This window comes from Apaloderma vittatum, unplaced genomic scaffold, assembly GCF_000703405.1.
Source record: "Apaloderma vittatum isolate BGI_N311 unplaced genomic scaffold, ASM70340v1 scaffold13426, whole genome shotgun sequence".
Lineage (NCBI taxonomy): Eukaryota > Metazoa > Chordata > Aves > Trogoniformes > Trogonidae > Apaloderma > Apaloderma vittatum.
In genome coordinates, this window is record NW_009722351.1 from 1 (window position 1) to 26,936 (window position 26,936).

General features: G+C 46.0%; 1 protein-coding gene across 1 annotated transcript in view; it reads left to right on the top strand.

The window, feature by feature from the left end:
• Positions 1-8,293: 8,293 nt before the first annotated feature.
• The window catches only part of LOC104275714 (serine/threonine-protein kinase BRSK2), a gene marked incomplete at its 5' end in the record, with an annotated part of 58,252 nt that continues 39,609 nt past the window's right edge, over positions 8,294-26,936 (top strand). Inside the window, 5 exons of the mRNA XM_009871748.1 lie at positions 8,294-8,333; positions 8,566-8,682; positions 18,168-18,201; positions 19,103-19,171; positions 22,070-22,216. Coding sequence (XP_009870050.1) covers positions 8,294-8,333; positions 8,566-8,682; positions 18,168-18,201; positions 19,103-19,171; positions 22,070-22,216 — 407 coding nt within the window. The remainder of the gene's footprint in view (positions 8,334-8,565; positions 8,683-18,167; positions 18,202-19,102; positions 19,172-22,069; positions 22,217-26,936) is intronic.

The window sequence follows — 26,936 nt, forward strand, 5'->3', positions numbered from 1 at the left end:
CCCCCCTCCCGCGGGCTGAGGGCCACTGACAGATCCTGCAGGAGTTGCATTTGCACGAGCGCGCCGTGGCTACTTCGCACTGACCCTGCAGTGATTTTTCTGCATCCCTCAGTTTTGTGCTGAGAACTCGCCACAGCGAAGATGGATGTCTGAGTATTTAACTGGCCCTTCTAGCCCCTCTCCTGTACGTCTGTTACTCATTTCAACTCGAAGAGAGCGTGTTTCTAATAAACGGAAAGGGAGATGAGAGCCTTCTTGAGGATATAGTAAGACGAGTGTGCTGTTAGCAGAAGAGGCAGTTCAAAGGTTGTGGGCCTGGGTGAGAAGGTTCTGAGACAGTGCCTGGCACAGGCAGGATCACAATAATCAGAGAAATTCCCAGAGGAGCCGGGAGCAGGTTGTGTGCCCTACCTGGAGGATCTAGGTTTTCTCTGTTGGCAGAGACTTCTGACAAGTCCTGTTCTGCAAATTCCACGTGTTTGCCTCCCTGCTGATCAGCTGGGTTGTGTGATCGTGACCTTCTTACAATCAGCGCAATCCTCGGTAGGTTGTGCAGTTGTTATTTTCTACGTACGCTGGGCAGCGTAACCGCTGGCAGATTGAGTACGTGCATCTTTCTGTTCCCTGCTAGGCTTTACACTTCAGTCCCGATCCAGGAACAGTCAAAAGTGTTTTAATACAACTGAAGAGAAATTACTTATTCTCTCAAATGAATATTCCAGAGAAATAGGAGTTTCCATTGGGATAGAAGTTTCTATGAAAGCAGGCACATGTAAACACATGTACCAGTTCTTTGGGCTTGTGATGGCTACCTCTTGACGTGTCAGACTTTAATAAACAGAGTGAGGGACGTGGGAGCCTGCGAGACAGACAAGCACCTCTGCAGGTTTCACAGTACGTGGAATTTCCAGGGCAGAGTGCATGTCTCCCTTGAGGAGTTCATTTTCCCCTGTCACATTGGATTGTGGGCAGTAGTCCTGTTTAGCAGTAAATCCCCTGTCCCCTTGCCAACTGCCCCTCGACTAGCATCTAGTGCTGAATAAGTTATCGGTAAATCATAAGTTCTCCCTCCCTCTGGGTCACTCTGAGACTTGTGTGGTCTGTGTTATATTAGGCTCTGTGCTGTATTCCGGGCAGTTGCCGTTAAACCCTTTCTCAAATCAGAGTGTGCATAAATATATGTGTGTGTGTGCCAGGATTCGAGTTAATGTGCTTTCCTGAGCAATGAAGCCTGACCTTGTCCTGTTGTGGGGCAGTGAAATGACAAATCGTCTCATCAGCCAGCTTATCCAGTTATGACCACACTGAAAAATGAAGGCTTCTGCTTTGCTTAATGACTAAACGTGGGTGCCTCTAACCTACTGGCAGAATAGATTGATAGCCTGGTGTCCCCAGCCCCATGTTGTGGTCCCGTCTTCTTCCCGTACCTCCCAAAACACTGTGAAATATCCGCGCCTTTCTCTCACAGCAATATGTAACCACGTTCAGCTTTTACTGCTCCAAATGTATTGATGCTCCAGAATTCCCAGAGCAAAGAATCGGAAAAGAATTCCCCAGTCCTCCTGTCAGTAAAAGGCATCTGCTGGTACTGCCTGGGGAGATCGCCTGTGTCTGAGAGGTATTTCCAAACAAGCAGCTCAGACAAGGAAGCAGAATAGACTTGGCGCTCGAGTCTGTTTGTGTTGTTTTATCAAAGCGCAAGCTTTCTGTTCTTGTTTTGTGTAATAGGAACAGTGGGGGAATAGTTGATGGACCTCACTCTGAAGTGCAGTCACTTATGGGACTTTCCGGTAGAGGCTGGCCGTGGGGAAAAGCTGCCAGGGTTCTCTAAGGAGGTTTCTGTGTACGCGGCACTATGCTGTGGGCGTGAACAGCCAGCACCGCGCGGAGCTTTTGCGTGGGATCCTGTGACGAGCGTGTCTGTGTCACCTCGCTGCCTCGCCTGAGCTGGCAAGCTGCGCGGGGGGCTCAGTGATGCAGCATCGCTGCTTCCAGCCCTTCCTCTGTGCTTACTCCGAGGGCTCTGCACCGCCCTGCAGTGCCCAGAGCAGATGCAAGAGGTGGCAGAGAAGTCTGGGATTCCTTGGCCTTAAGTGTGAGACCATCCTAGCCCAGAAAGTTTTTTCAAACATAACTGATGGGTTTTTGTCCTAAGCTGCCCTTCACCTAATGCCGGGTGTCTGCTCCCCTAAATTCAGGGCCTTTAAGATGTTTCAGCCGGGTGCCCCAAGTCAGCAGCGCCTTCTCCCTCACAGGGAGCTCTCTCTGCTAATTCAGCACCGACTCTTCCCCTTTTCCATCGGAAACAGTGTAGGAGCACTCGCTTGGTAGATCTCAAATCCTTGCTTTCATCGGGAAGAGTCTCTTTTTCTCTCGAGCGAGGGAATGCGGCAGCGCCGAGGGAGGGTGGGAGCCGGCGAGGGGAGCTGGCGGGGGCCTCATTGGCTGCGCGTGACATCACCGGCGAGAGCGGCGATTGGCGCCACGCGGATTTTGTGTGCTTCGGCTTGGGTTTGGTCCTGGTTTTGTTGTGGGTTTGGTTTTTTTTTTTTTTTGCTTTTGCTTTGGTCAAGCTTATATTTGGTGTCTGCATCTCACAAGCTGACAAATAAAAATATGATTACAGAAAATGCCCCGTGGCAAACCTTATTATGGCTTCAGAGATAACAGATAATGCCAATTACTGCGCGGGGCGGTGGTGACATTGAGAGGAGATCCCCTGCGGTAATGAGCAGAGAGCTGATTATTTCATTTTATTTTTATTTTGGTTGGGTTTCATTTTGTGGGTTGTTTTTTTTTTCTTTTTTCCTTTTTTTTTTTTCCCCCACGAGCGTGCACAAGAGGGGTTAAGGCAGGTTCTTTATGAATATTGATAAATGACAATTATGAGGGCCCTTTCTCCTTTCATTGCCTGGGGCTGTTCTTGCTTGAGTAGCACAAGGCTCTTGCTCAAGTGTGTCTGTGTGTGCCTGCGTGGGCGCGGGGGGGTGTGACTTCGAGGGCTGAGGCAATGAATAAGAGCTTTGTTTGACTTTGCCTTGTTTTCTTCCCAGCACTGCAACGGGGAGGGGGGGGAAAGGCTCCTCATAAAATAACGCTTCAAGGTTTCACAGCAATCTCTGCTATATCCCCACAGGCAGGAGCTGCAGAGCCCTGTCAGAAAAGGCAGCAGCGCTCCTAAGGGAGAAATCTGGGGTGTCTTGGAGAAACAGAGGAGGCTGAAGAATGCCAGGTGTGAACATTCTGTGATCCTGGCAGGTAGTGCCACCCTCCTCGTGCCGCCCGCTCTTCGTTCCTGAGGCGCGTGCTGCGGTGTTTGCAGGGACGGGCTGTCAAACACAGCTGCAGCAGCTGGACACTTCAGATTGGTGATTCGAGGCCTCCAAATATGAAGCCGGTCTAGAAATTGTGGCATTTGATAAGGTTGGTTTCTGGGTGGTTTTTGTTTTCTTCCTGGTCCTAGAGTCTTTAGGCTTTCAAATTCTCTTTCGGACCATCAGAAGTGAGAAAGGTGCCTTTTTCCCCTGTTGGCAGCTCAGATTCACCAGTTATTGTATGAATCCAAGAGAGTCACATCTCTGATTGAGACTCCCTCTAAAACAGTGAGCAATTTTCAAATTTCCCTTGAAAAGGGAACTGGAGAAAACCCATTGAGTACAGCAGCTGCAATGCCAAAGGCAAAGTTGCCAGCTCAGCTAAAGTCAGAGAACATGTATTTTTGTAAGTTTGCTTCTTTATATAAGCCACTGGAAACTCAGTTTTATTTTAAGCAGAACCAGGTAATACTCTCTGGCAGGCACAGCAGTGGTGGTCAGACCTGCCAGTCTGTTCTTGGCTTTGAAATATATGTTTTGGGGTGAGGTTGGTAGGGAGAAGCAATGTATTTTAATAGGTCAGTAGAAATAATTGTTAAAAAGCAAGCAAGGTTTTACACATGCAAACCCTCCTCCAGGTTCCCTGATAGGTGTATTGGTGTTGTCCTTTTTCCTAGCTGTAACTGTATTTACTCATTCTGCAGAATTCTGTGAAAAGTTACTAAATTTGAGCATAGCAACCATGGCTCTAATCAAGGATTCTTCTGGAGGTAGATACAAGTTCAGATCTGATTTTGCAGAAGCAAGAAAAAATAAGATTAAAGGCTTTTTCTGCTCAGGAGAATTAAAAATATTGCTTCTCCTACTATTTATTATTACTGGTAGATTATTTGCATCATATCAGGCACTTTCAAGAGCCATGCTGTGGAACAATTACTCTGTGGTCTGGCACTTCAGGGAGTTTGGGGTCAGAAAGAAAAACATTTGCAAAGTAGCCAGCAATTTGATTAGTACAAATGACCTGCAACTGCTCCAATTAGGAGGTTTCTTGGGTTAGAAGTCTGTGACCTACAACGAGTTGTCATAGAAACTGATATGAACGTTTCGGCTCAAAAATCACTTTAAAATAATGGGTTAGTTCATCATCCCGTGCCAGGTGACATAGCTCCTTTGAATCCAAGATCTGGAGTCCGTCCCTACTCCAAAAATCTCCTGCCAAACCTGGGTGGCAAGGAGAGAGTGTTTTACTTCTCTTTTTTTTTTTATTTTTTTCCGTATGCTGCAATTGCCTGCAGTACGGATACAGGCGTGTTCCCAGAGCAGGAGGATGGACTAGAAAGGCAGCGGAGGGAGCTAGAGGGGCTCTCTGAGCACCATCCCTGGGAGCAACCAGAAAGCAAGCGTGGTCGGCGTGGCAGTGAGAAGCTGGAACACGCAAACGCGTAGGTGTGCCTTGCATTTTCTGGGCACCACCTCCAAGAACTGTGCCCGTTTCCACAGGACAGTTGCGGGGTTTTTTTTAAAAAAAAAAAACCTCTCTCTGTATCTGTTTTGTGCTGCAAGGAAATCGTGAAGCGTTTGTTGTCATCTGTAAAAGAGGGTTGTTGCTCACGTGTGCAGGCTCCCGGTGCGAACTTCTTGCTCCGTTGTCTTGGCTGAGGAGCTCTGGGAGCCCGTGGACACCCCGGAGCAGCGGCACACTGACTTCTTCTGCAGCGCTGCATTTCACTTCCGTGTTCTTTCTCAGCGTCTGCAGGGCTCCATAGGAGAGTTTGCCGTGTTTGTCAATAAAGAGGCTAAAAAAAAAGTTCTTCTAGCCGTGTGAGAACGCCCCGACAGCTTTAGAGCCTTTAGAACAACGAAAGGGTAACGAGTCCTCTGTTCACCTGCAGAGAGACGAGTTGATGCGGCCATATAAGACATGGAGAGCCAGAGAGATCAGCTGGAATGGGACCAAATTAAATGCATTTACTCTGCAATGATCCATTAGTGCCAAGTAATTACCACATGCAGTGGGACTTTTGTTTTGTTTCGTTTTGGCGCAAGAGAATTCTTTCCAAATAGGAATGCGTGAGGCTGGCCAGGCTGGGCCGGGCTGCTGGGCTCTTAGGTGAATTATAACGAGCCTTCCCTGTTCCCATATGGTGCTCTCCTTTCCTTCCGGCATTGGAAGAGCTGGCAAAACAAAGCTGGGAAATGCAAATACGGAGGGGAAGTCTCATTCCCAGTGGCAGTGATGCTGGTTCTGCCCCTCCTGGCCTGATTTCTGTCCCCAGGATCCAAAGTGGTCTGAAGATGGATAGCAGAGAAATGTTCCAGCTAAAAGATGGCTTTATTGGGGTGTAAAATGCTCTTGTGGTTGAATGTGCAAGTGTTGCCTGATCCCAGTGGCACCCCAGTCTCTGAGAGGAGTGCTGCCACGATGCAAACAAAATACTCAGGCTGCCACAAAATCCTGAGCGGTAACTCCATCCGCACTGGGCTCTGGTGTTGAAAGAGGGATGGATAAGGGTCGGAGAGATGCGAAACTGCCGTCTGACATTTCTTGTATCTTAGGGCCCAGTCAGCAATAAATGTAATGCTTCTTGACAGAGTCCACACTCTCCTCTCTGCTGTAGTGAAGAGCTGATAATTTTTCTTGATTTTATTTTGGTGGATGTCTGGAGGAAGGGAAAAAAAAAGGCATTAAGGTCTGTTGCCGCTCCTGATTTCCCTTCATGGGTGCTATCCATCGCGTGAATCCCCAGGTCCCAACTTAAGACTTTCTAAATGCTCTCTGGGGATGGGTCGGAACCTCTGCCTGAAGACCGTTAGCCCACGCAGGCTGATAATTCCTGGAAAAACGTTGCCCAGCATGGTGAGGTGAAGCTGATGCACATTTGGAATGCGAATGGTGGCACCCACATTTTCCTCTCTCCTTTGCAATGGCTCTCCAAAAAAAGCCCTGAGTATATTTGCCACTTTATAAGAAACTCATTTTCCCACTAGATTCTCCCCCAAAACTCAGGGCTAGAACTGTGTTGTGGATCCCAGCTGATGGGAAGACAGAGTAAAATAGGAAGAAGACAACTCCGTTCCACCAGTGAATACTATACTCATTTTGCAAAGACATTGTCCCTTCCCTTTCACGACCTCTCAGAGGTCTGAGAATGGGGTTGGTTCAAGGTTCGTGTACGTTTTGCTCCTACCCTCTGTAGCAGGGGAGCATTTTTGCATTTCCTTTAGCTGTTTTCCTGAAATAAGATGGTTTGTATTGAGCATGCATCCAGGCTGGAGAAACGCTTTGTGGACCTCCTGTGCTTTGGTCATGCTCTGCCTTCATCATTCCTTCAAGTTCTGTTTTTTCTCTGTAAAATAATTATGTGATTTTAGGATAAGCAAAGAATTTCAGTTTTGGGGTACAGAAGGCACATGTCAGCCGTGTGGCTGCTACAGACTGAACCTGAGTGAGCGATACCAGCCAGTGCACACCCAGCGGAGCAGCCCCGGGCAGCAGCACCTTCAGCTTCTGCACCAGGTGTCCGGTCAGCAGTGAGGCAGGAGACTGAAAAACCTCCACAGCCACTGAGAAACCGCGTGGGGCAGAAGGACACCCGCTCAGCTAGAGGTGTGGGGAGGTTTCTTGTTTCCCAGCTTTACAGGGAGCCGTTACTTGTCACCGAGCCCTGATCCTCAGACAGAGCTTCAGTGCATCTCCCCAGCCAGCTGAGGACTTCCCAGCACCCCATTAATGGAACCAGCTGCAAAATGAGAGCTCTCCAGGATGTCTGCTGGAGGAAAGACTAAATCCCACACCACTACCTCAGTTTCCAGCTTTTCTAGCTTGCATTAGGACTGTGGGCTCTTCACTTCTCTGCTTGGGCTCAAGCCTGTTCAGGTTTGGCAGATGTTGATGATCTTGCCTTTGTCCAGGACTGCTGCCCTTGATGCTGGCATTCGGGGATTCTTTTCCTGGCCCTTTCACTGGTCATTCGCTGCCTCTGGAACGTTTCCTTGTCACTCATGTGCTTTTTTGTCAAGTAGGTATGACTGTCTTGGTAATTATTACATGGCTAATAAGGCTTCTGTCTCCAGTTGCCTCGCAACTTTGATTTCTGTGAGAAAGACAGATTTGATAAAGTGCCTTTTGCTTTGTTGGATGAAAATAGACACAAATCTGAATCACGCTGCCCCGTTATGTGTGGGTTCGTTTGCCCATCGTTAACAAGGCCACTTTGACACACAGGGTTCATCAAGCTTAGACAGGAATGGAGACCAAATTTTATGCTTTTTAGGAAGCGAAGGAGAAGCAATCATAAGACTCAGGGATAAGGTAAATGACCAGTACCTGCTCTTTTGCTGGAAGTCTCCGCTGGAAATACCTATTACACTCTCCAGGCATCCTATGACAGTGGGCTCTAGTTTTGCATAGAATTGACCTGTGTTGTTTACAGGTTGTCTTTGGATGTAAAATCAAATAAATGTAATAGTCGTACAAAAGCACTTGAGTACTGAGAAGCAGACATAGGTGCACAGGGGTCTGGCTGTGGATAATAAAGTCTAATAGATTAGTCACTATGTGATACCTGTGCTTTGAAGCAGGAGTTGCCATCCTCAAGATCCTTCCTGGCAGCCTCACTCTTCTCATGGTGCCAAATGATAAGATGGAAAGGAGGGAATCCTCTCCCTTCCTTCCCACTGCTGGCACCCTCAGTTTTAAGCAGTGCTGGGTTGGAAGGATTTCTCTCTCAGATCTAATTACCCAAAATTATTTCAAAGCCATACGCCTATGTAAACAACTCCTAATAGAGGCTTTTTGCAGAAGCATTTACACCGAGGACATTTTTTTCTCAAGAAATCACTCATTTTCTTTCTTGTGGTTGACAATATATTGATGGTGTTCCCTCCTACCTTAAGGAGCTGGCATATGAGGGAGTTTATCAGCCATGAATCCAAGCTGAAATTCTCCTCCTACCTATTCCCCTTGGTCTCTCCCTCAGATGGTGTTGGGATCACGGAAGTTGAAGATATTCGTTGCCTGTGAGGGCACTGCAGCCTCAAGCCTTGCGTTAGTCAGTAGGGGGCATCTGGGATGCTGTCCAGAGTACTGCAGAGGTTACATCTTGGTCATGTGTGTTCTTCTACCTGGGACAAAAAAAAAAAATCAATTAAAATATAATAGGTTGGATGCCTCGCAGGATAAAAGAACAAGTTTTGGAGTGAGAAAGCTGTTGTGGATAATTTAACTCGTGCTTTGATCCTTCCTTTACAGCCACAGGGACTTGAAACCAGAAAATCTACTGCTGGATGAAAAGAACAACATCCGGATAGCAGACTTCGGGATGGCCTCGCTGCAGGTTGGCGACAGCTTGTTAGAAACCAGTTGCGGGTGAGTGTCTCGGAACCGGCTGCAAAAATCAGTGAGAGATTCCAGACGTAAAAGTTGTCTGTGGTAAGGGTTTCAATAGAGACCTGCAGACTTACACTGTGCACTGTTATTTCCCTGCAAGATAACTTGATATGATGCCCATAGTGTGTAAGATAACTAAAAGAAAGTTTTTAAAGTGAAAAGCAGGCCTCTGCAGGTGTCACGTATGGGTATAAAAATTGAGGAGTTCAGGTCTGGATTCATCTGCACACGGTTGGTGTATGTTTCTTTTCACTGGCCATATAATTTGGGGGAAACGAAGGCAGCAGTGTTGGTTGTTTCAAAAAGAGGCTTCGGAAATATTAAAGGGTGAAAGAAAAGCAAATCTAAGGATTCCGAAATTGAATTTGCAAGTCCCAGTTAGGCTGCCCGCTTGCAGCTCTTGCTGTTCGTGCTCCGCATTGCTCCCTCACGTGTGGGATTGACGGGGAGGCAGCAGCATCCTTTGCAATCACAAGCAGGGCGTGAATGCAGCTATAAAGGAGACAGCTTGGAGGAATATTGCAGGGGCAATCTAAAAGCATTTCCATGGCAATTCTGTTGCCAGCAAGAGGTTTCTAGGAATTTCCAAGGGAGCCAGCAGTAATCCCAACAGCTGAGCAAAGCCCGGGTGCCTGGCCGGGGACGAAGTGTGTCCCCTGGGAGCAATGTCCTCTCATGGCCACCACCTCTAGGGACTTCCCTGTCCCCCCATAGCTACGCCTTGGTGCCGCGTTGACTGCACAGGGAGCTGTGGCAAGGGCAGCAGCTACATCACGCTGCAGCAGCCTGGCACCAAGACGGTGGCTTTTGGCTGTGTCTCAATTTGTTACCACAGCGAGCTCAGCCACTGCAGTTGCAGACAACACCGACATTTGCACCTCCTCCCCTGCTGACCTGCTCTTCCTGGCCTTGGGTAGCAGGAGTCTGAGGACTCCAGCCCAGCCCTGTCCTCAGCTGATTACAGTCTGTGTTTCTGCAGTCTGTGCTGGAAGCCAAGGCAGTCGGGGGTAGTTGTGGAGCTGTTGTTCCCTACCCGGCCCGGCCGCTGCCTCGCAGCCCTGCGCTGGGCGGCTCTGCTCAATCTATGGGCTCTATCATGAATAATGGATAGCAAAATTATTTGAAGTTCATGATGTGATCGAATGCTGGTTGATGAGTATGCTGAGATTCAGCCGTTCTTCCCTGTCTGTGTCAAGTCGAGATTTGACCTCTTAACTGCACAGATGAAAAGCAAGGAGCTATGAGTCTGCACATCTGTTGCTTGCAGCTGCTTTCAAACCTCCCTGCTAGATTAGGAAATGAAGTCTTCCCTGCAGTTACCACAAAGCTGCTGTGCTCGGTAGAGAAACCAAGAAAAAACAAGAGTCTGATATCAACCCGGTCTCACATTGCCCTGTAGGATTTTTTCAAACTCCTCAGGAAACTCTCGGTAGGATTCCTGTTCTTGTTAGCACCAGGCTCTGTCATCCAGTCTCAAAGGGAGGGCTTCCTTTCCGTAAGTTGTGCTGGAATTCAAACCTCCGTGCTTCAAGCGGAGCCAGCCCCCACATTGCGGCCTTAAAACGCGCTAATAAAGAAATCAATGGAACGGAAGAGATGTGCCTGTAATAAACAGAACACAGCAGCAACGCTATGATCTCCTGCCTTGCAGATGCATTTTGTGCGTGGTGCCAATCACTAGGCCTCCGTGTGAGCTATTACACCACTTCATTAATTCTCCTGGCATGGAGCCCAGCATGGCTGATACTGGTGTCTTGTGATCTCTCTGGTTTGGGGGGTGAAAGGAGGAAGGAAGGAAGGAAAATGTAACAATACGCCACACTGTTCACAAAGAAAGGCAATCCAGTTATGAGTCCCTTTCCCTTGGAGCACGCACAGTAACCAACCTCAGAGCTTTTCAAGGCAACGGTTTCACCTACCCTCATAGTTGGTACTTTCAGCCAGCATGAAAAGGAACAAAACAGAGTGAATCATGGTTGAGATATCGAGCTTTAATGAGATGTTCCTCCATGCACCCAGAAGTTCATTTCCAGAATGGTTTTATCTGGGCTGTGAACACTGATAATGAGATGAAACTGTAACATTTCCATTGACAGTCACGCATGGAGTCTCCAGGTATTTCTGTCAGTCAGAGTGGGAGGATCAGATGGGGTTGAGCCGTGTGATGCAGCTGACTTTGTCAGCACAGCAGAGCGGTTAGAGTGCAGTCGAAATTTCTCTGCTATCGCAAGCAGACTGCTAAGTTTAGTCCAAGGTTTGGGTAGGCTGGAGGTCACCACAGAGCCTTGACTGGCCTCATGAAGATCATCACGCAGCCTGAAGCGTGCTGCATCACGTACCTCAGTGACAGGGGTTTCTTGGAGCTGCTCCTTAGATCTGCACAGTTTTCTGGGGAAGGACAGGAAAAGTCCAATCCAGCTGTGTTTGTGTGGGAGAGGGAGGTAGGGCTGGATTTGCTGTGTCATGACATGATTTGTCACAGACTGCACCTTGAGCCTTGACTGTAATGAATCCCCGTTGCTGGGAATGGATATTGCGCCAATCCTGCATACACACAGAGCAATAAGCCGTGTGTCTTCAGACCCTTGAGGGGAAGAGGAGCTGTGTGTAGGGTCTGCAGGAAGAATTCTGCTTACTGCAGAGGCTGCACATCACGGCAGACTCATGGAGAGATGGTTCTTGAAATGCCAAAGTAGCAGAATGAGTCTCTGCCTTCTTCCTGGAGCAGGGGAGGTCTGTGAGCAAACAGCAGACGGGGAAGGAAGCAGAAGATGTGGAAGGATGCTGCTTCTGTTAGTTTAGCTCTCTTCGTCCCTTCCTCTCCTTTTACCCAAAGGCATGCAGAGACACTCCCCTGTCTCTTTTCCCAGTGATTCTTCCCAGTGTGCTGCCTCGCGGCATTTCAGAGCCGTAGATATTGTCCAATCCATCCTGGACTGTCACTGGGCAGGAAGAGTGAGTGCCTTATGGTTAAACCTCAGGACTGAGACCCAGGTGATCCGAGCTTGATTTCTGTCTCGGCTGAAGGCGTTCGGGGTGGTCTCTGACAAGATGCATTACCTTTCTCTGCTTCAGTTCTCCATCTTAGCAACTCATTGTAGTGTCCAGGTTGCTCTGAACATAAATTGTTGTCGTTGCTGTAGGAGTGTTCGAAAAGTAGGAAGGGTTGGGGCATTTTCTGGACCTTGTTCCCTTTTCTTTGACTAAGGGCTTATGGCTAAAAGGAAGGATTGAAAGAGGATACTTCTGAGTTACAAGTCTTGGGGGGTTGTAAAGGTTGATACGGAGACTGACCGCCCACAATTAACCGTCCGTGTGCAACAGTCTCCACAGGGAACCCCTGGCCTGATCCAGAAAGGTGTGTGCGTGTGGGAAGAGAGATGCTGAGGATGGTTTTATTGAGAGCGAGAAGGAAGCTTTGCACCCGTCGGTAGCATAGTGGAGGAAACCAGCAACTTCCAACCCCAGCACAGTCAATTCCTCAGCTCTTCCTGCCAATTCCTAGCAACACTTTGCAGACCCACAGGTCGCCTGGCTCTACCAGAAAACCCCCACATTTTCTCATTAGGAATCCTTTCTTACAGGAAGAAGAATGAGTTTAGATTAGACTTGTGGAAATGGTTTTGGCCCATCCACAATATGCATGCACACACAAACATGAAACCTGTCTGAGACAGAAGAAAAGCAAGGAAAATAATTCTTAAGTTGTTAAATTGGTGGTAAGTCATAAGCAACTTACAATGAGGGTTATACAGGGGAATAACAGACAACCTTGTTAATAACCATTAATATTAGCCTCCCCTATAATACATCCTAAGGCATGTTAAAAGAGCTTTAAGTCTGCAAAATCAAGCACTGAGAATTTAAGATGTGCTATTCTTCAGATTGCCGTGTTGTTATGTGAACATTAGGATATGGTCATTAATTACAAGCTCGTACAGGTTGTTTCCAACAAATCTTTGCCTCATTTGATGTTTGGCCAGTGCAGTATTTTGAATAAACAGCTGCTTAATGTTTGATTTGTCCTCATCACTCATGTTATGGATCGATTCATAATTTCTGCTCACTGCATTCAAGCCTTGCTGTGAATATTAGGTAGGATTTTCATCGTAGTATCTTCAGTTTACAAGTATTAACTATGCAGTTTTCGTGTTACATTTGCTACATTGATCTGGCTGTCTCCATTTATATGAGGACACGTGATTCTGCAAAATGAAACTCAAAATTAGCCACCAATTTTGAGTGTGCAGTTGATATACTCTGGGACCCAATATCTCAGAATACTTGCAAACAGTCCTTCACTTGGAGAGCAGTGCTGACCAACTGCAACTGCTGCTCCACTTCCCCATGAATTCTGTAAATCAAACTTGGGATGTGTCATGATGTGATTTTGCAAACTGGAGAACGTGCAACTCGGTTACCTGGGAACATCTCAGTTTAAGGCACTTCTTCATTTTTTTCACAGAAGGATTCTGTGGCAGGAGCAGAGAGAGAAAGTTTAATTTTCCAGTACATCAATCAGTTGCCTCCATCAGAATCTTGTCCTTAGTGACACTAAACACTCCTCACATTGCTACAGACTTTCCAACCGCAGCCACAAGTAAAACAGAGGTGCTGGGGACAGCGACGCATCCAGCACTCCAATCTGACTTACCCATGGAGTACAGTATAACCTCTTCAAGCTCTATTTCAGCAATTCTTAACTTCTGAATACTTAACTTTGCAATCTTATGCCCTTCTAATACAGAGGTCTGTTTCATTTTTTAAATTCAGATCTCGTAAAGGTTCCAGGTCTTAGTAATGAACTGATACATTGATTAATGAACTGATTTGCGGATTCCCCCAAAAAGTAATTGTAAACATCTGTAAGATGGCTGAGGGCTAGGTGTTGGGTTTTCTAATATAAAGCTAAATGACTGAGGCTTTAATGGTGAAATAGCAATCAGCCTTAACTACAGCTACTGCCTTAATTACAGCCTTCCCTACAGCTACTGCCTTCCCTGCAGCCTTAACTGCCCACTGCCACTGGAACCGGTTCTTCAGCCCATCTTCCTTTTCTGTGTGATCTGTGGCTCTCGCTTCCTCCATTCACAAGGCTCTAACGTGTGTCCTTCTCTAGAAGAGTTCCCTTTACCTGTTCTGCTGCTCCTCTGGCATTCCCCTTCATCTCAGCCCTTTGCTACCAAGTGTCGGGGGAAAGCACGGGCAGCCTTTTGTGCTAGTCGGTAGCTTCTGTCTCTGAAAGCCAGCTTGGAGATGATGGTTAACAGGGGGAAGAAGGGACTCCAGCGTCCGAGCAACAGCAAACCCAGCTAGATGTGGGGAGGACTTCAGTGCACCTGTACAACCTGCTGTATCAAGGTAACGTGATGCATAAGAAGAACAGGGAGGGAGCCTTCTTGTTCCTCCCTCTCTGCAGAAACTCCACAGAACCGGTTCCAGTGGCAGCTGTGAGGCCTAAAGAATGGCACCTAAGTGCCCCAAATAGTACCGTCTTAAGGTCTGGGTCCAAGGGACCCTCATCTTTGATGGGATCTGGGATCCCATCAGGCAAGGTAACAGGTGGTTTGTCACTGGCAAAGCACAAGATAAGCCACAGATGGGCAGCCGATCTGTATCTGTAGAGTGCAGGTCCCTCTTACCTACGTGGTGAGACCTGTAGGTCACAGGCACATCACATCTGCCCTAAAGATAGGGCCCTGGTTGTCTCAGATCTTCTGGGGCTGCGCTATATCTTGATGTGCCCAGACTAAGAACTACTTCTCTGGTTTCTCGGATGGAATCCAGGATAGACACCTAAAGGAGATACACGTTTCTTTCTGAATGCATGTTGTGCTGAGGGCCATGGTTTAGTGGTGTTGATAGGGCTGGGACAAAGGCTGGACTCGATGATCCTGAAGGTCTCTTCTAACCGAAACTATTCTATGATTCTGTGACTTTAACTGTCCAGGGCTGTCCTAGATTTCACTGCTGCACTCTGGCTTATTTCCTCTGGTTGAAATCCTGCGCTGAGTTCCCCCAAGATCCTTAAGATTGCCATGTCCTCGAGCCATAGCTGTGACTGACCATTTGACAAACCCTTCCTGCCCCAGGCAGACTAGCCTGGAGAATCCCCACCACCCTTGAAATAACCACTGCCGACACCGGTGCTTTTCCTTGCAGCTGTACCCACAGGCAGCGACTGCTTCTTGATCTTGCTGAGCGATACGCTTATTTGTTATCAAGGGCAGAGTGTGGCTTTTGCTGCACAGAGATGTAGCTGAACGATGAGGAAGTGGCCTAGGGGAAGAGGCAGGGAATGTTGCTCTTGACACACGTATATTGAATAATTAGTGATAAGAGCCAAAGAAATATTCATCACTCTGTAGAAAGATAAATAGATTTTTGATTAAATTTGAGTTTTCTCTTTAAGCAGTTGAAGTTGCCCTGTGATTGGCAGCATGGAAATGAGTTTTCTATGGATTCTGGCTGGCCAGAGGATCCCTTTTAGAGCCATTAGCCAAGATAATGCTGTAGATATCTACGTAGTGTGTGCTGGCAAGAATTCAGCCTGGCTATGCCAGGAACCTCTGCTCTCTGGGCAGTTGCAGTGCAGCTGTTGAATTATCAAATCAATACAACTTGTTCCAAAGATTTATTATAGCACTTTCTCCACCTATTCTCCTAGATTTTAGCAGAATTTTAGTGGTGGCTTGTAAGACACCTAGCAGATTCGACTGCACTCCATCTGACCTCTGCAAGGTAAATGCTTTAAGTACATTTGCTTGTGGGACACAGAAACGAGTACGTTTCTATCTTGAGTTCTTCACAGCACTTATTCAAGGATGTTAGCACAGGCAGCTGGCAAGGTGGTTGCATTGCTCAGCATCCACAATTGAAAGTTCTGAAATCTTTGTTGGAGTCGTCGTACACAAATAAAAATTCAGAAGCAATCACCCCAGATGGCATGGCCACCTACAGAGTGTTGTGAGGAAGGATGATGCTGAACTGGGCAGGATCCTGGGCAGGGTTTGAGAAGTCTGGCTTAACTTTCTAGCACAGCCACAGACACCACTTGTAGTTGCCATTTAATGGACTATTTGTCTTTGTGACTCACCTTCTGTAGGACAGAAACTAAAATACATACAAGACTGAGAAACTGAGACGTGCTACGTGACAGGAGCTGAGCAGTCACCTAGATTGTGTCTTGGTCTGTCTATCCTGAGGTGACTCAACTGAGTGAATGTCAATGATCTGACCTAATTCCTGTACACTTTTTGCTTACCATGTTTATTTCCAGATGCTAGTTGCATTACTACCTTCTCTACAGCTGCCATACTGCGCTTCTCCCCACCCTGCCCTCCTTCACTGCTCTCTCTCAACAATCTAGCACTGACGACACTGGGCTCTGCTTGTCCAGTCCTGGGCTGAGGTCCCAGTTCTGCTGCTGCTCCTTAATTCCCATCTCTGTGTACCTTAATACATTGATTTAATGATATGAAGCAAGGACACCACTGCTGGTCATGTGTTCTCACAAGAATAATTTGTCTTCTGAAAGCTTGTGAAGTCACATGTTAGTGCAGTGACATGACTGTTTAGTGGTTAAGTCTTTGGGGTATGAAGAAGAACAGCTGCAGGTGACTTAAAAGGAAGCAAATTCTCGGAGAACAATATACGTGTGTAACGTTAAGCAATTCAGTGCCTCACTCTGGCCTCACCTTCCTCCTGCAGGGCCCAGCAATGGGCTGCGAGTCCCCCACGTCAGCCCCCGCTTAGTCAAGACGCGGCAGTTTTATTCGCGTTACTGCCTGCTTTAGCTTTATCTCATTCCTGTTGCCATCGTGCTCTTTGTTACTGTAGAAGCTCTTGCCCTGAAAGCTTAAAGCCCCACACGGGCCCAGGTGAGTTCCGTCGTGCAGATGTTTGTGAGGTTAGGGCAGCCGCGGTGGCATTGCTCTTGGTTTAGTCCGAAGAGTAGACTCTTGGTGAGGTTCTGGTCACCTTTTTCAAGCTGCAGCTCTTCAAAACGTTAAGTAGCCTTGTCCATGTCCCTGTGACTCCCAGTGACAGCTGCCAGGAGAGCCCAGGTCTGCCCACTGGGCACCACTCCATTCTGTTGGGTCTCCCAAGGGCCAACTCTGGCCAGTTCTGTGAGGGAAGGCTCTGGTTTCCATTGTCTGCTTTGGCTCTCTGATAGAGATTTTTAAAATCCAGTCTGAATTACAACACTTGGGATCACAACCGAGCAGGTAGACCCGATTAGAATACCTGGGATAACCTCTTAAACGGGAGAGTGGAAGGTATTAAATATTGTATTAAACTTCTGAATTCCACCTTTCCTAAAATCCGTGACAGGGATCAACTGCATTTCTCTTTCCTCGCTTAAGCTTTGCTGTCAAGGTAGCTGTGGTCCCCAGCGGGCCCCGAGTTTATTATCGTGGTTTGCCAAAAGCCATGATACCGAATCGGGGCGTTCTATGCCCACGGGATGATATTTTGCCCTAAGATAAGCGTGGCGTGCATGGAAATTCAATTAACGGGCTGTCTCGCCGGGCATTAATGTGCCGTCCTAGCACAAAGCTAACCTCGCCGTGCTTCTGGTTTGCTCATTACTTTGTGAGACAGGTATTGCCCGGCCGTGATTGCGTTTGTCACAAGGAACAAATGCTCAGATGAAGAGGGGCTCAGGGGCTGCTGGGAGATGTCAGTATAAACAATGGCATGATTTGCACACAGGTCTCGGACAGTTTGCATCCCTTTTACTTGTCAAGTTACTTTAATGAAGGCTATAAAATAAATAGCTGTGGCTATAATCTTTAGGAATTAAAATGATTACCTGGCAAGTTGAAGCAATTAACTATTCTCAGCCAAGAATCAAACCAGAGATATATGAGTAGAAGGATGCAAAAAGAATATATTAACTCACTGGATAATAATACTACTATGCATCTTTTTTAGGTTTTTAGAAGAAAAAAAATATTGTGCATTGAACTCATGTATCGGCAGCTTTTATGACCACTTTTCTTTTTTTTAATGTACTTATGAGAGCAATCTCAGCCTAAGAGGTGCACGATGTGGTTTAGAGAAGCATGTGCTTGGTCTAAAAATATTGTCCTGTCTTTTTTTCATATAAAAGGCTGTCCGGCGTGGCCCTTCCTTCTGGTTAGATACGAGGCCGAGTTAAAGGGTGGGATTAGAGAGCTGGAATTCTGTACGATCACAGAACATGCCTGGTCTTCTCTTCCTTGCTTTTAAGAGATTCATAGAAGGGCCTCAGGATGTTGAATTATGCTGGTTCCTCACCGTTTTCTGAGTTTCTTAGAAATAAGTTTTCCCTGAGGGAAGGAAAGAAGGGCTGCTTGTGCACACTTTTGCATCCTGTATAAGCGAGCCAATCCCGATTCTGCTAGGCAGAATGGACAGGTGCACATAATCCATAAATACTGGTTTGTTACATGCTCGTTTGCCTGTGTTTTGTGTTTCAGATCGCCACATTATGCTTGTCCTGAAGTTATCCGGGTAAGTTGGTTAACGTCAGTGTGTATCGATGTATTTTTTAAAGCGTTACTCGTCGCAAGTGAGCAGACAGACCCTCTGTACAGGGTAAACCTCTCCAAGGCAGATGGCGTTGGGACGGACACATGGGACATAACTGCGGTTTTGTTTGCTTGGTGCAGCCCTTTAGAAACAAGCCACGTTGGCCGCAGGAGGGGAGCGATGGTGTGTTACTCTCACAGCACCCTTCGTGCCATGCGATGGCACAGAAGTACAGCCGCCTCCTTTCACCTGATCTTTCCACCCAGGGGGTGCGGTCCCCTGCGCTGTCCCTGCTCTGCTGGGGCTGTCCTGTCAGGAGAAGAACTGGGGTTGGCTGTCAGTGATGTTGGTTTCCGTTAAACAATACGACCTGTCCTTCCCCTCTCCCTTTGTCCTCTGAAAATTATTATCCAAACTGGCGGTGGCCAGGATTCCCCTCTTTTAAAGCGTATCTTTAGCGTAAAGCCCAGCGGGAAGCGTACAGAGCAGACTGCCCGGACAATACTCTGAGTCTGCAAATGCTGTGACTGGTGACAATCTCCCTGAAGAACCAGGGAAGAGAGAAACACCTTCTTGACATCCTCAGTGCACCTCTGACACTGTTTAAGTGATGGATCTAATAATTTGTGGGTTGTCAACCATGCCAGCCCCGCTCCCAACTTCTGAGCCTGTGCTCACAGATCCCAGATAAGACCATAAGTGAATTTTGTAAAAATTGAATCCGTGCGCTGTGTCATGGCCTCAGGTTGGGAAGGCCGCCTTGGGAAGCAGGTGGATGAATTAAAATGTGGGGTTTCCCATTCTCCCCTCTCTTGTTCTTCAAGGATAATTAATTCATTTGCTAGCGAGCAGTCTTTTGAACTTCTGTGTCATTGCTGCGCAGGGAGAAAAATACGATGGGAGGAAGGCAGACGTCTGGAGCTGCGGAGTCATTTTATTTGCGTTGCTAGTGGTGAGTCATCTTCCTTGCTCTATCCTGTAAAAAGAATAGAAAAATGCGAAACTGCTGCTGTATTTAATGGCAGTTCTATTGACATCATGTACAGATGGGTTTTTTTCAGTTCCCCTATTTTTATATCCCTCGGTTGCATCCTTTCTTCTTATTTCTACATCAGTCCCAAAGGAAAAGTGTGAGGAATATTTCAGTGCTGCTTTGAAATGCTGCTGCCCTGCGCAGGAGAACACAGACAAGCATCAAAAACTTGTCTCCATAGATGCTGTTTGCTGTGTTGTGGTATTGCAGCACAATTTTTTTTTAACTGGAAAGGATGTGCAGGGTTACAACTCCAGGATACAGAGAATGTCAAAGAAGTTGTCCTTCATGGGATCAAAGCGTGGCTGGGTTTGGGAAGTGTTTGTTTTCTCTCCTGTGCATATATAGGTGTTTCCGTAGATACATTAACTGCAGCGTTTCATCAAGAGCAGATCTGAGTGCAACAATTTGGTTTCATGCAAATATTGAGCTACGTTTTAATTTGCTACGCTTGGGAGTATAAAACTGAGCCAGTAGAACAAAGTTTAAATTAGTTTCCATCTGGCTCAGGAATACTTCCTTTAGTATTCCAAATATGGTAACTTATCGTTCTTCCCATCAAACTTTCAGTTCTCTGTGGAATTTATTTATTCAGGTTTGCAGGGGTAATGGAATAGTCCTAAACACGCGACGATTGCCTGTCCAGCTGAAGGCACAAAGGCTTGGCATTTGTTAGCAGTTGCCAGAGTATAATGTAGGAAAATGTAGTTGATGTTCATATAGGCATAGACCATGTGCAGACTGAATGCTCTCTGGGGGACTAGATTTTATGTGCGTGTAAAGTTTTTCTATGTATAATAGGTCAGGTGATCATCTACAATTAGAAAAATAACAAGCCCGAAGTCTAATTTTTATGTCCTTTAATGTTTATCAGCAAACCTAATTTCTTCACTTAAAAGTTTTATTTCAACAAAAGGACTTGTACAGAGTTAGATTCTGCACGTTATTTTTTATTTAAAACCCTTGAAAGTTTTACAGGGTTTTTCACATAAAGAATTATGCCGATAATTTTTTAATGGCCCAAATCAATATACCTTCAAGTAATCCAAGTGTGATGCTTTAATTCGCCTGGACTGATCTTACTTATTTTTTTTCTTTTTAGTCATTACAATTCATTGCCACTTTTGAAGTTCTAGATTTATTATCTTGATGTTGCAATGGAAGAATTTGAGCTAGATAGCACCTGGTCCTCCCTTGCTTCTGAGCAGCTATTTTCATGGCTGATAAAACAGAACTATCCAACGAGCTCTTAATATAACTTCTTGAATTTGTAAGAATAGAGGAGAGAATGTGTCAGGATGGTTAGGATTTGCAGGAGCGGGCTTTTCTTTTTCAGGGGGATCCTCTGTCAAGATGTGGTGTCTCTCTGTTGCTGCATCTTCACCTTCATCTGTTCCTACACATACACATGAGCCTGCAAAACGATGGAATTAAGTCCATTATTGAGGGAGAGTGCAGAGCTCTCCAGTTAATTATGTCACGGCAAACCCGACAAAAAGTCTCGAGCTCTAATAGCAGGTGGTAGTAATAAAAGAACTGTAGTTGTTACCTTCAGGAAATACCACAAAGCAGCCTTGCTGACTTCATCGGGGCTTAAATTGTGTTAGCTCAAGTACTGAACTATCAGAATTCATTTTCCTTTTAAGTCTGGAACGGTTAGGAGAAAAGCAGGGTTACAGAAGAGAGGGAGGCTCTCTCTTCAAGGCCACTCGAACAAACAAACAAGTCAGCAGCGCCCGGCGGCAGTTGCTGTAGGAGCGGCTTTCGGAGGCTCCCATAAGCGGAGCTGCTGGTCTCCGTAAACCGCAGACATGGGGTAGGCTTATACAGATGCACTACTCGCTGTAGTAAGAGCAGTGCCAGAACTGACAACTTAAAGCTTCATTATCGCAGCAGCTGACAGCTTGCAGCTTCCCACAAACCGTCCTGGAAATCAAGGAAGCTCGGCACCTACTAGAATCAGGCAGCGCAGGATGGAAGTAAGAATATCCAGGAAGGTGCAGACTTGCTATAAAAGGGTACCAGCTTCAGGCGGTGGAGTCATCCGAAAGATTTCAACTTCTTTTTTTGCCTTTTTTGTCCTTGCGGCAAAGATAGGCCCTTTGCCTCTTTCTATGGCAAGCTGATGATCTATTCACACTGTAATTTCAGCTCAAAAAAAAAAACTTCAAGCCATTCATGTAAGTGAGCTGCAGTAGGGAAGCAATAGAAACTGATGACCTGACCACAGCATGGGAACTGCATGGAGTATATTAAACAGGTAGAATGTCTGCTGCTTCCAAAGGCTGGTGTTGGTGAGGGTTTCTTTCAGCTCCATCAGGAAGAGGATGTTCCTTACCTAAAGTCTCTCAAATGCTGTTCACCTCCTTCTCGGTGTCTGCAATAAATGTGTCTCGGGAAGATTAAAAATAAGGACACGATAAACATTGCTGCTGTGAAAGTATGCCCAGGAGGAATACCAGGAGATCAAAAGCTTGAGCTGAATTTAAGTGAATTCATGCATCTTTGGTGAATTTGCCTGCAAAGGCAATTTCGTATTTTTTATAATATGCTTTATACTGGTAGTCATTTGCTAATTAAAGGTCTAATAAAAAAACCCTATGTCCTTGGTTTTGTTTCCTATATTGGAGAAAATAGAGCAGCACTAAGAAGTTCTTTATTTTTGATAAAAAGGTTTCCTCATTTATTTTAATAATTCATTCCAAGCTGACTTCTTTTCCATTCTTTCACCATGTTTATCCTGGCTTCTCTCCTTTTGCCCTCTCCTATCCCTTCTCGCTGGTCTCCCCCATCCACCACGCTGTCACCTCCCTGCAGGGTGCCCTGCCTTTCGACGACGACAACTTGCGGCAACTGTTGGAGAAGGTGAAACGTGGAGTGTTCCACATGCCACACTTCATCCCTCCGGACTGTCAGAACCTTTTGCGGGGGATGATTGAAGTGGATGCCTCGAAACGTCTCACGGTAAGAAGGCATTTGCTGCCAGTTGTGTGAGCAGGGCTTCGTTTGTCTCTTCGTTGCAGTTACGGTTGAATAACTAAGGTAACTTGTTGAGGTACCGCCCCTCCTGTGTGTTTCCTCCCGAGCAAAGACTGAGTGGGGCTGGTGGAGTCTTTGGGAAGAAGTTAGTTACTCTCTCTTTTGAATCAGGAGGGCGGATTGCCTTTGTGTCTCTTCTCTAGCCTCACAATTCTCCTCCTCGTGTAACAGTGGGCATCCAGAAGAAATCCCTCACAACGTCACCGTGGCGCTGCTGACCCATCAGCGCCTTTTGGAGTGCGCCTGAGTTGTCTGGCTCTCGACAGGGATGTAATACAACCGTCTGAAGGTCAAAACTGCTAGGCCTGTCATTTGAAGCTCTGCCATTAAACAGAGTAGGCTTTTAAAATTGTAGAATATCTCAAGTTGGAAAGGACCCATAAGGATCATCAAGGCCAACTCCCTGCTGCTGCTGCTTACATTTCTGCCTAAAAGCGATGGCTTCTCACTTCGTGCCAGGCAACCTGCGTCGTGTTCTGTCCTACACTTGCGCTGCCTTACTGTCCTCTAGCAGCCCTCAGAGCAAGCGTCCTCAGTCTGCTCTTTCAGCCTGTGCCCCCTGGTCCTGAGCAGGATTAGGCACAGGGTGTGGAGCTCCTGACATTCAGCTCTGAGTCTTTGCGTCTAGGGTACATCCCATCGCTGCAACAGACAGCCTGCAAGGGTGAGCGCTCTGTAGTGACTGTATCCTTCATTAATACTGTGTTAATGTTTGGAGGAATTAAAAAAAAATAGATTAGCAATTAAAATCATTTTGGAAGGCAAGATTGCCTGCTTGTCAGTGGAGGCGTCTGCCTTTATGGGTACATTGCCCTTGTAAATCCTATTGTCAGGCTGTGGTGATGATTTTATACAGATTTACTAAGCTCACAGATTCTGAGTGGGAGTATGTATAAAGAAATGTAAATTTAAAACTCCTCCTGGTTCTTCAGTCTGCTAAAATATTTATAAATAAACTCTCAGATCACTGCTTGCCCTCTCTGCTGAGATCGCTAACAACAGCCTCAGCCTGTGCCAGCTGTGACGGTGCTGTTGGGATGCAGACACCTGTCTGCTAAGAATGGAGCTGAAACTCCCTTCACAACTCTCTTTACAGTACTACCTGACAGCTGCCGCTGGGTTTTTTGTTTTTTCATTCATTACGAAACCAGGCTATGCTCCGTTCGGTGACGTAGTTCTTCATGCTATTACTAGTAAGCCTATTTTAGCAAACCCAGTAGCCATCATGTTTGCACTACGTAAGTAGCTCTAGTTGCAAAATAAAATATAGAAAACCACAAAAAATATTAGGCATTTTAAAAGGCTTTTTTTAAACGAAAAAAAGAACATTTTCCCAAGTGTTGCCATGGAACGAAAACTTCAGAGGTTATGCCCTGAGACATAAGACAGATGATCTGCATGGCCAAGAAAGTCACCAAGTCCCTCTCTAGCTTAGTTTCCTTTCCATAGTGTGAACATAACAGTTTTGCTGTTTGGGTTTTGGTGTGGTTTTTTTCCTCTCAAAGATCTTAGTGCTGATGGTTTGAGTATGCCAGGGAGCAGATCATTAGATGTCAGATCTTTTTCTAATTATTTGGACTGAGTTTTTCCATACAGCATAGTCCCTAAATGTTTTGCGTTGTGCAATACAGCAGAAAATGTACATACACAAGAGAGAAAACAGTTAAGGTAAATCAAGGTCCCAGAGTCATGCCCCCTATCCCCTCCTCTTTTCTTGATCAAAATTAAGCTCTTATTTCCTTAGGGAGGGAAAAAAAAAAAAAAAGCTGAGATTGGGTAGTTATTGACAAGCACTATGCAGTGACTTGTGAAGAAGAATTTGAAATAAAACATATTCAAGAGCTGAGAGCCGGGAGGTAAAAAGGATAGCTCGTTGTTATTAGCTGCAATCGTATTTTCCTTGGTTTGAGGTCTTTTGGTTTGCTGCCCCTGCTGCTGTCACACTCTGCTGTCAGGCAGAAGGGAGCTCTTTGTTTACTGCGCAGGAGCTGGGAATATGTAGTTCATTTTGAGGAGAGATCTGAATTCTATTTTAGCTGTGTCCTGTGAAAAAGGGTATAAATATAGGTTTATTTGGAAGCCTCGATTCCTAGAAAATATCTCACTTGAGTCGATTTGATATTTATACAAAGATCTGAGCAAAATTGTGGCTTGGGTACAATAAGTACAGATGTAGCTGTTGCCGTTACTGATCGTTTGCTCAATACCTCGCTGGTGAAATCAGCAGAAAAATACAGTAAAATGCAAGGTCACTAGAATTTTTTTTGCTTTCATTTTTCCCTTCCCCTCTCTGCTTTGTTCCCTTTTTTTTTTTTTCTTGATTTGTATCTCTTTTCCTTTTCATCCAACTGCGTTTCCCTCCCTGCAGTAATTGCCATTTCACAGCACACCCACACCTTCCCCGGTCCATCTGTTAAAATGATCAACAAAACCCGAACGAGCGTTTGCGTTTAGCCGTCATCGTTCGGCTTCGGTGTTAGATTAATGGATTAATGGAGAGGAGGGTATACAGAATCAGTGTTGCTGGCCCTTCGCTGCCTTGAGAAATAGGCATTACCTTTTTTTGTATACGCTTCATTTATGGAATGAAGGCTTTATTACGTCTTAGTGGAAAATTGTTCACGCTCACTATATATAAGCCTCAGCTCTGGTTAGTGGGACATCCTTGACCGCTCTACTGGGCCTGTTTTACTAAACATGCTTTAAAATAAAATAACCTGTGTTTCTCTCTCAGTAGGCTGTAAAAGTTGATCCTAACTGCCGGTCAGGATATTTCTGACCACCTGTATTCATGAAAGATGGAGTCAAAGAAAGAATGAGCGCTAAGATGGTCAGCATTTGAGGTAGCCTGTCTGAACAGCGTGGCCTAAAAGAGCTCCGCTTCTGCTACACGGGTGGTCTCTAAGAAGGGTTGCACTGGTCGTCTGCATATTCATTAGTGGTAATTACTAGGGAGAGGAAGATTATTTAAACTGAAGGAAGATACTGGCGCAAAACCAAATGTATGTCAACTTAGGTGAAAGTAGGCTGGAAATTACAAGAAGCGTTTCAGCCACATCAGTGGGGTTCTGGGCCAGCTTTCTGGCAGTAGCAGTGTTAGGAGAGAAAAGTGAAATAGTTTTAAGTTTGAGAAGGTTTATAGTAGAGAATGAGTGCCATCGGTGCCTGGGGTGCCTGCAGGGTGAGGTTTCTTTTAGTTAATGTGGTCTTCAGAAAGAGAATGTTTGGTTTTTTCCTTGGAGGTTTCAGATGATTCAGCATCTCTACAGCAGAGAATTACAGCTCCTGTAGTGGGATCCATTTGCATTCTCAGACGGTATTTTCTTCTACAGAAACTGTAAGGGGTTTTCAGTCCACTTTCCTTTTAAAGATGGATGAGCATTATTGAAACTGTGTCTGTAGCGCAGAGTGGATCAGAGCAGATATTACAGAATAAGCTATTTTTGTTCCAGTATTGACATTTTGTTCCAGAGTAGAATGACTTGTCTTCCATATTGAGTGTCCACATAGTCTGAAATACCTGTCCCTGACTATCATCTAACTTAAATTACACACATATCCTCTCTGCTCTCTGCTTGATTTTGTTTCTTTCCTTGGGTCCAATGGATGCTAATGATGGACCACGGCATCCAGAGCGCTAAAAAAAATGAACAAGGGAAGATTCACCTGATCTCTTCCTCATTTTTCTAGAAGGTCTTATGGTGAGGTGCCTGTCACATCATTTAAATGAACTCACTTCACCACCTGTAGACTGGAGGTAGTTGGCTGGTTGATGTATTTAGGCTGTAAGCTTTTGGCTGCACCCAGTATTCTGAAGGGCAATATTTTGCCCTTGTCAAGGGCTGCTTAGTACCACTGCTACTCCTGACATGGGTCATGGTTTTACCAGTGCTGTTTGCACCACCAGCTTGGATCCTTTCCTCGGGAAAAGCCTCTTTCTTAACGTTAGACTCTAGGCTTAAAGCTCAGACTAGAAGATCATCTAAGTGAAGAAGATTCATCTGAGGTGTGGGTCGATGTAGTGCACAGATGGGTTTGACACTGTTCCCTTTCTGGACGAGGACGTCTGCAATTTGACATGAGTTCAAGCCCAGAAGCCCTCATCCATACCCACAGATTTTGAGAAAGTTTTTCTTCAGGTCAGAACTTTCTAGCTTGGCAACCGCTCGGCTGAGATCAGTGCTGAGGATGTAGACAGCGCTGTCTTGTTTTCCATCTGCCTGTCTGTCTCCATCTGTTGTTCCCTGCCTTGGAATTCAGAAGTAAGCTCCTTGGGAGAGGAGACCTTTTTTTCTGAGGAGCTTGGACAGCTCGGTATCACAAGGGGTCTCTCATCTGTGAGTGGGTCTCCTAGATGCTGCTTCAGTATACAAGATTAAGATATATTGGAATTATTTTACGCAAAACTGTGGTGAAGGAATTACCCCTTTCCTGCATTACAGCATTTTACCTTGCAGAAGTGTCTCCTCTGACTGGACACGTGCAACGGGTCTGAGCACGTTTTGTTGTTTCACACGTGGCGTCCTGAGACAACTGCCTGCGGTGACTAGGAGATATTGGGAAGCAGGGTTTTTATAACTTCCGTAAAATGGCATTAAATTTGGCAAACTCATGTGCAAATAGCAAGAAGAACCCTCTGGGAAGG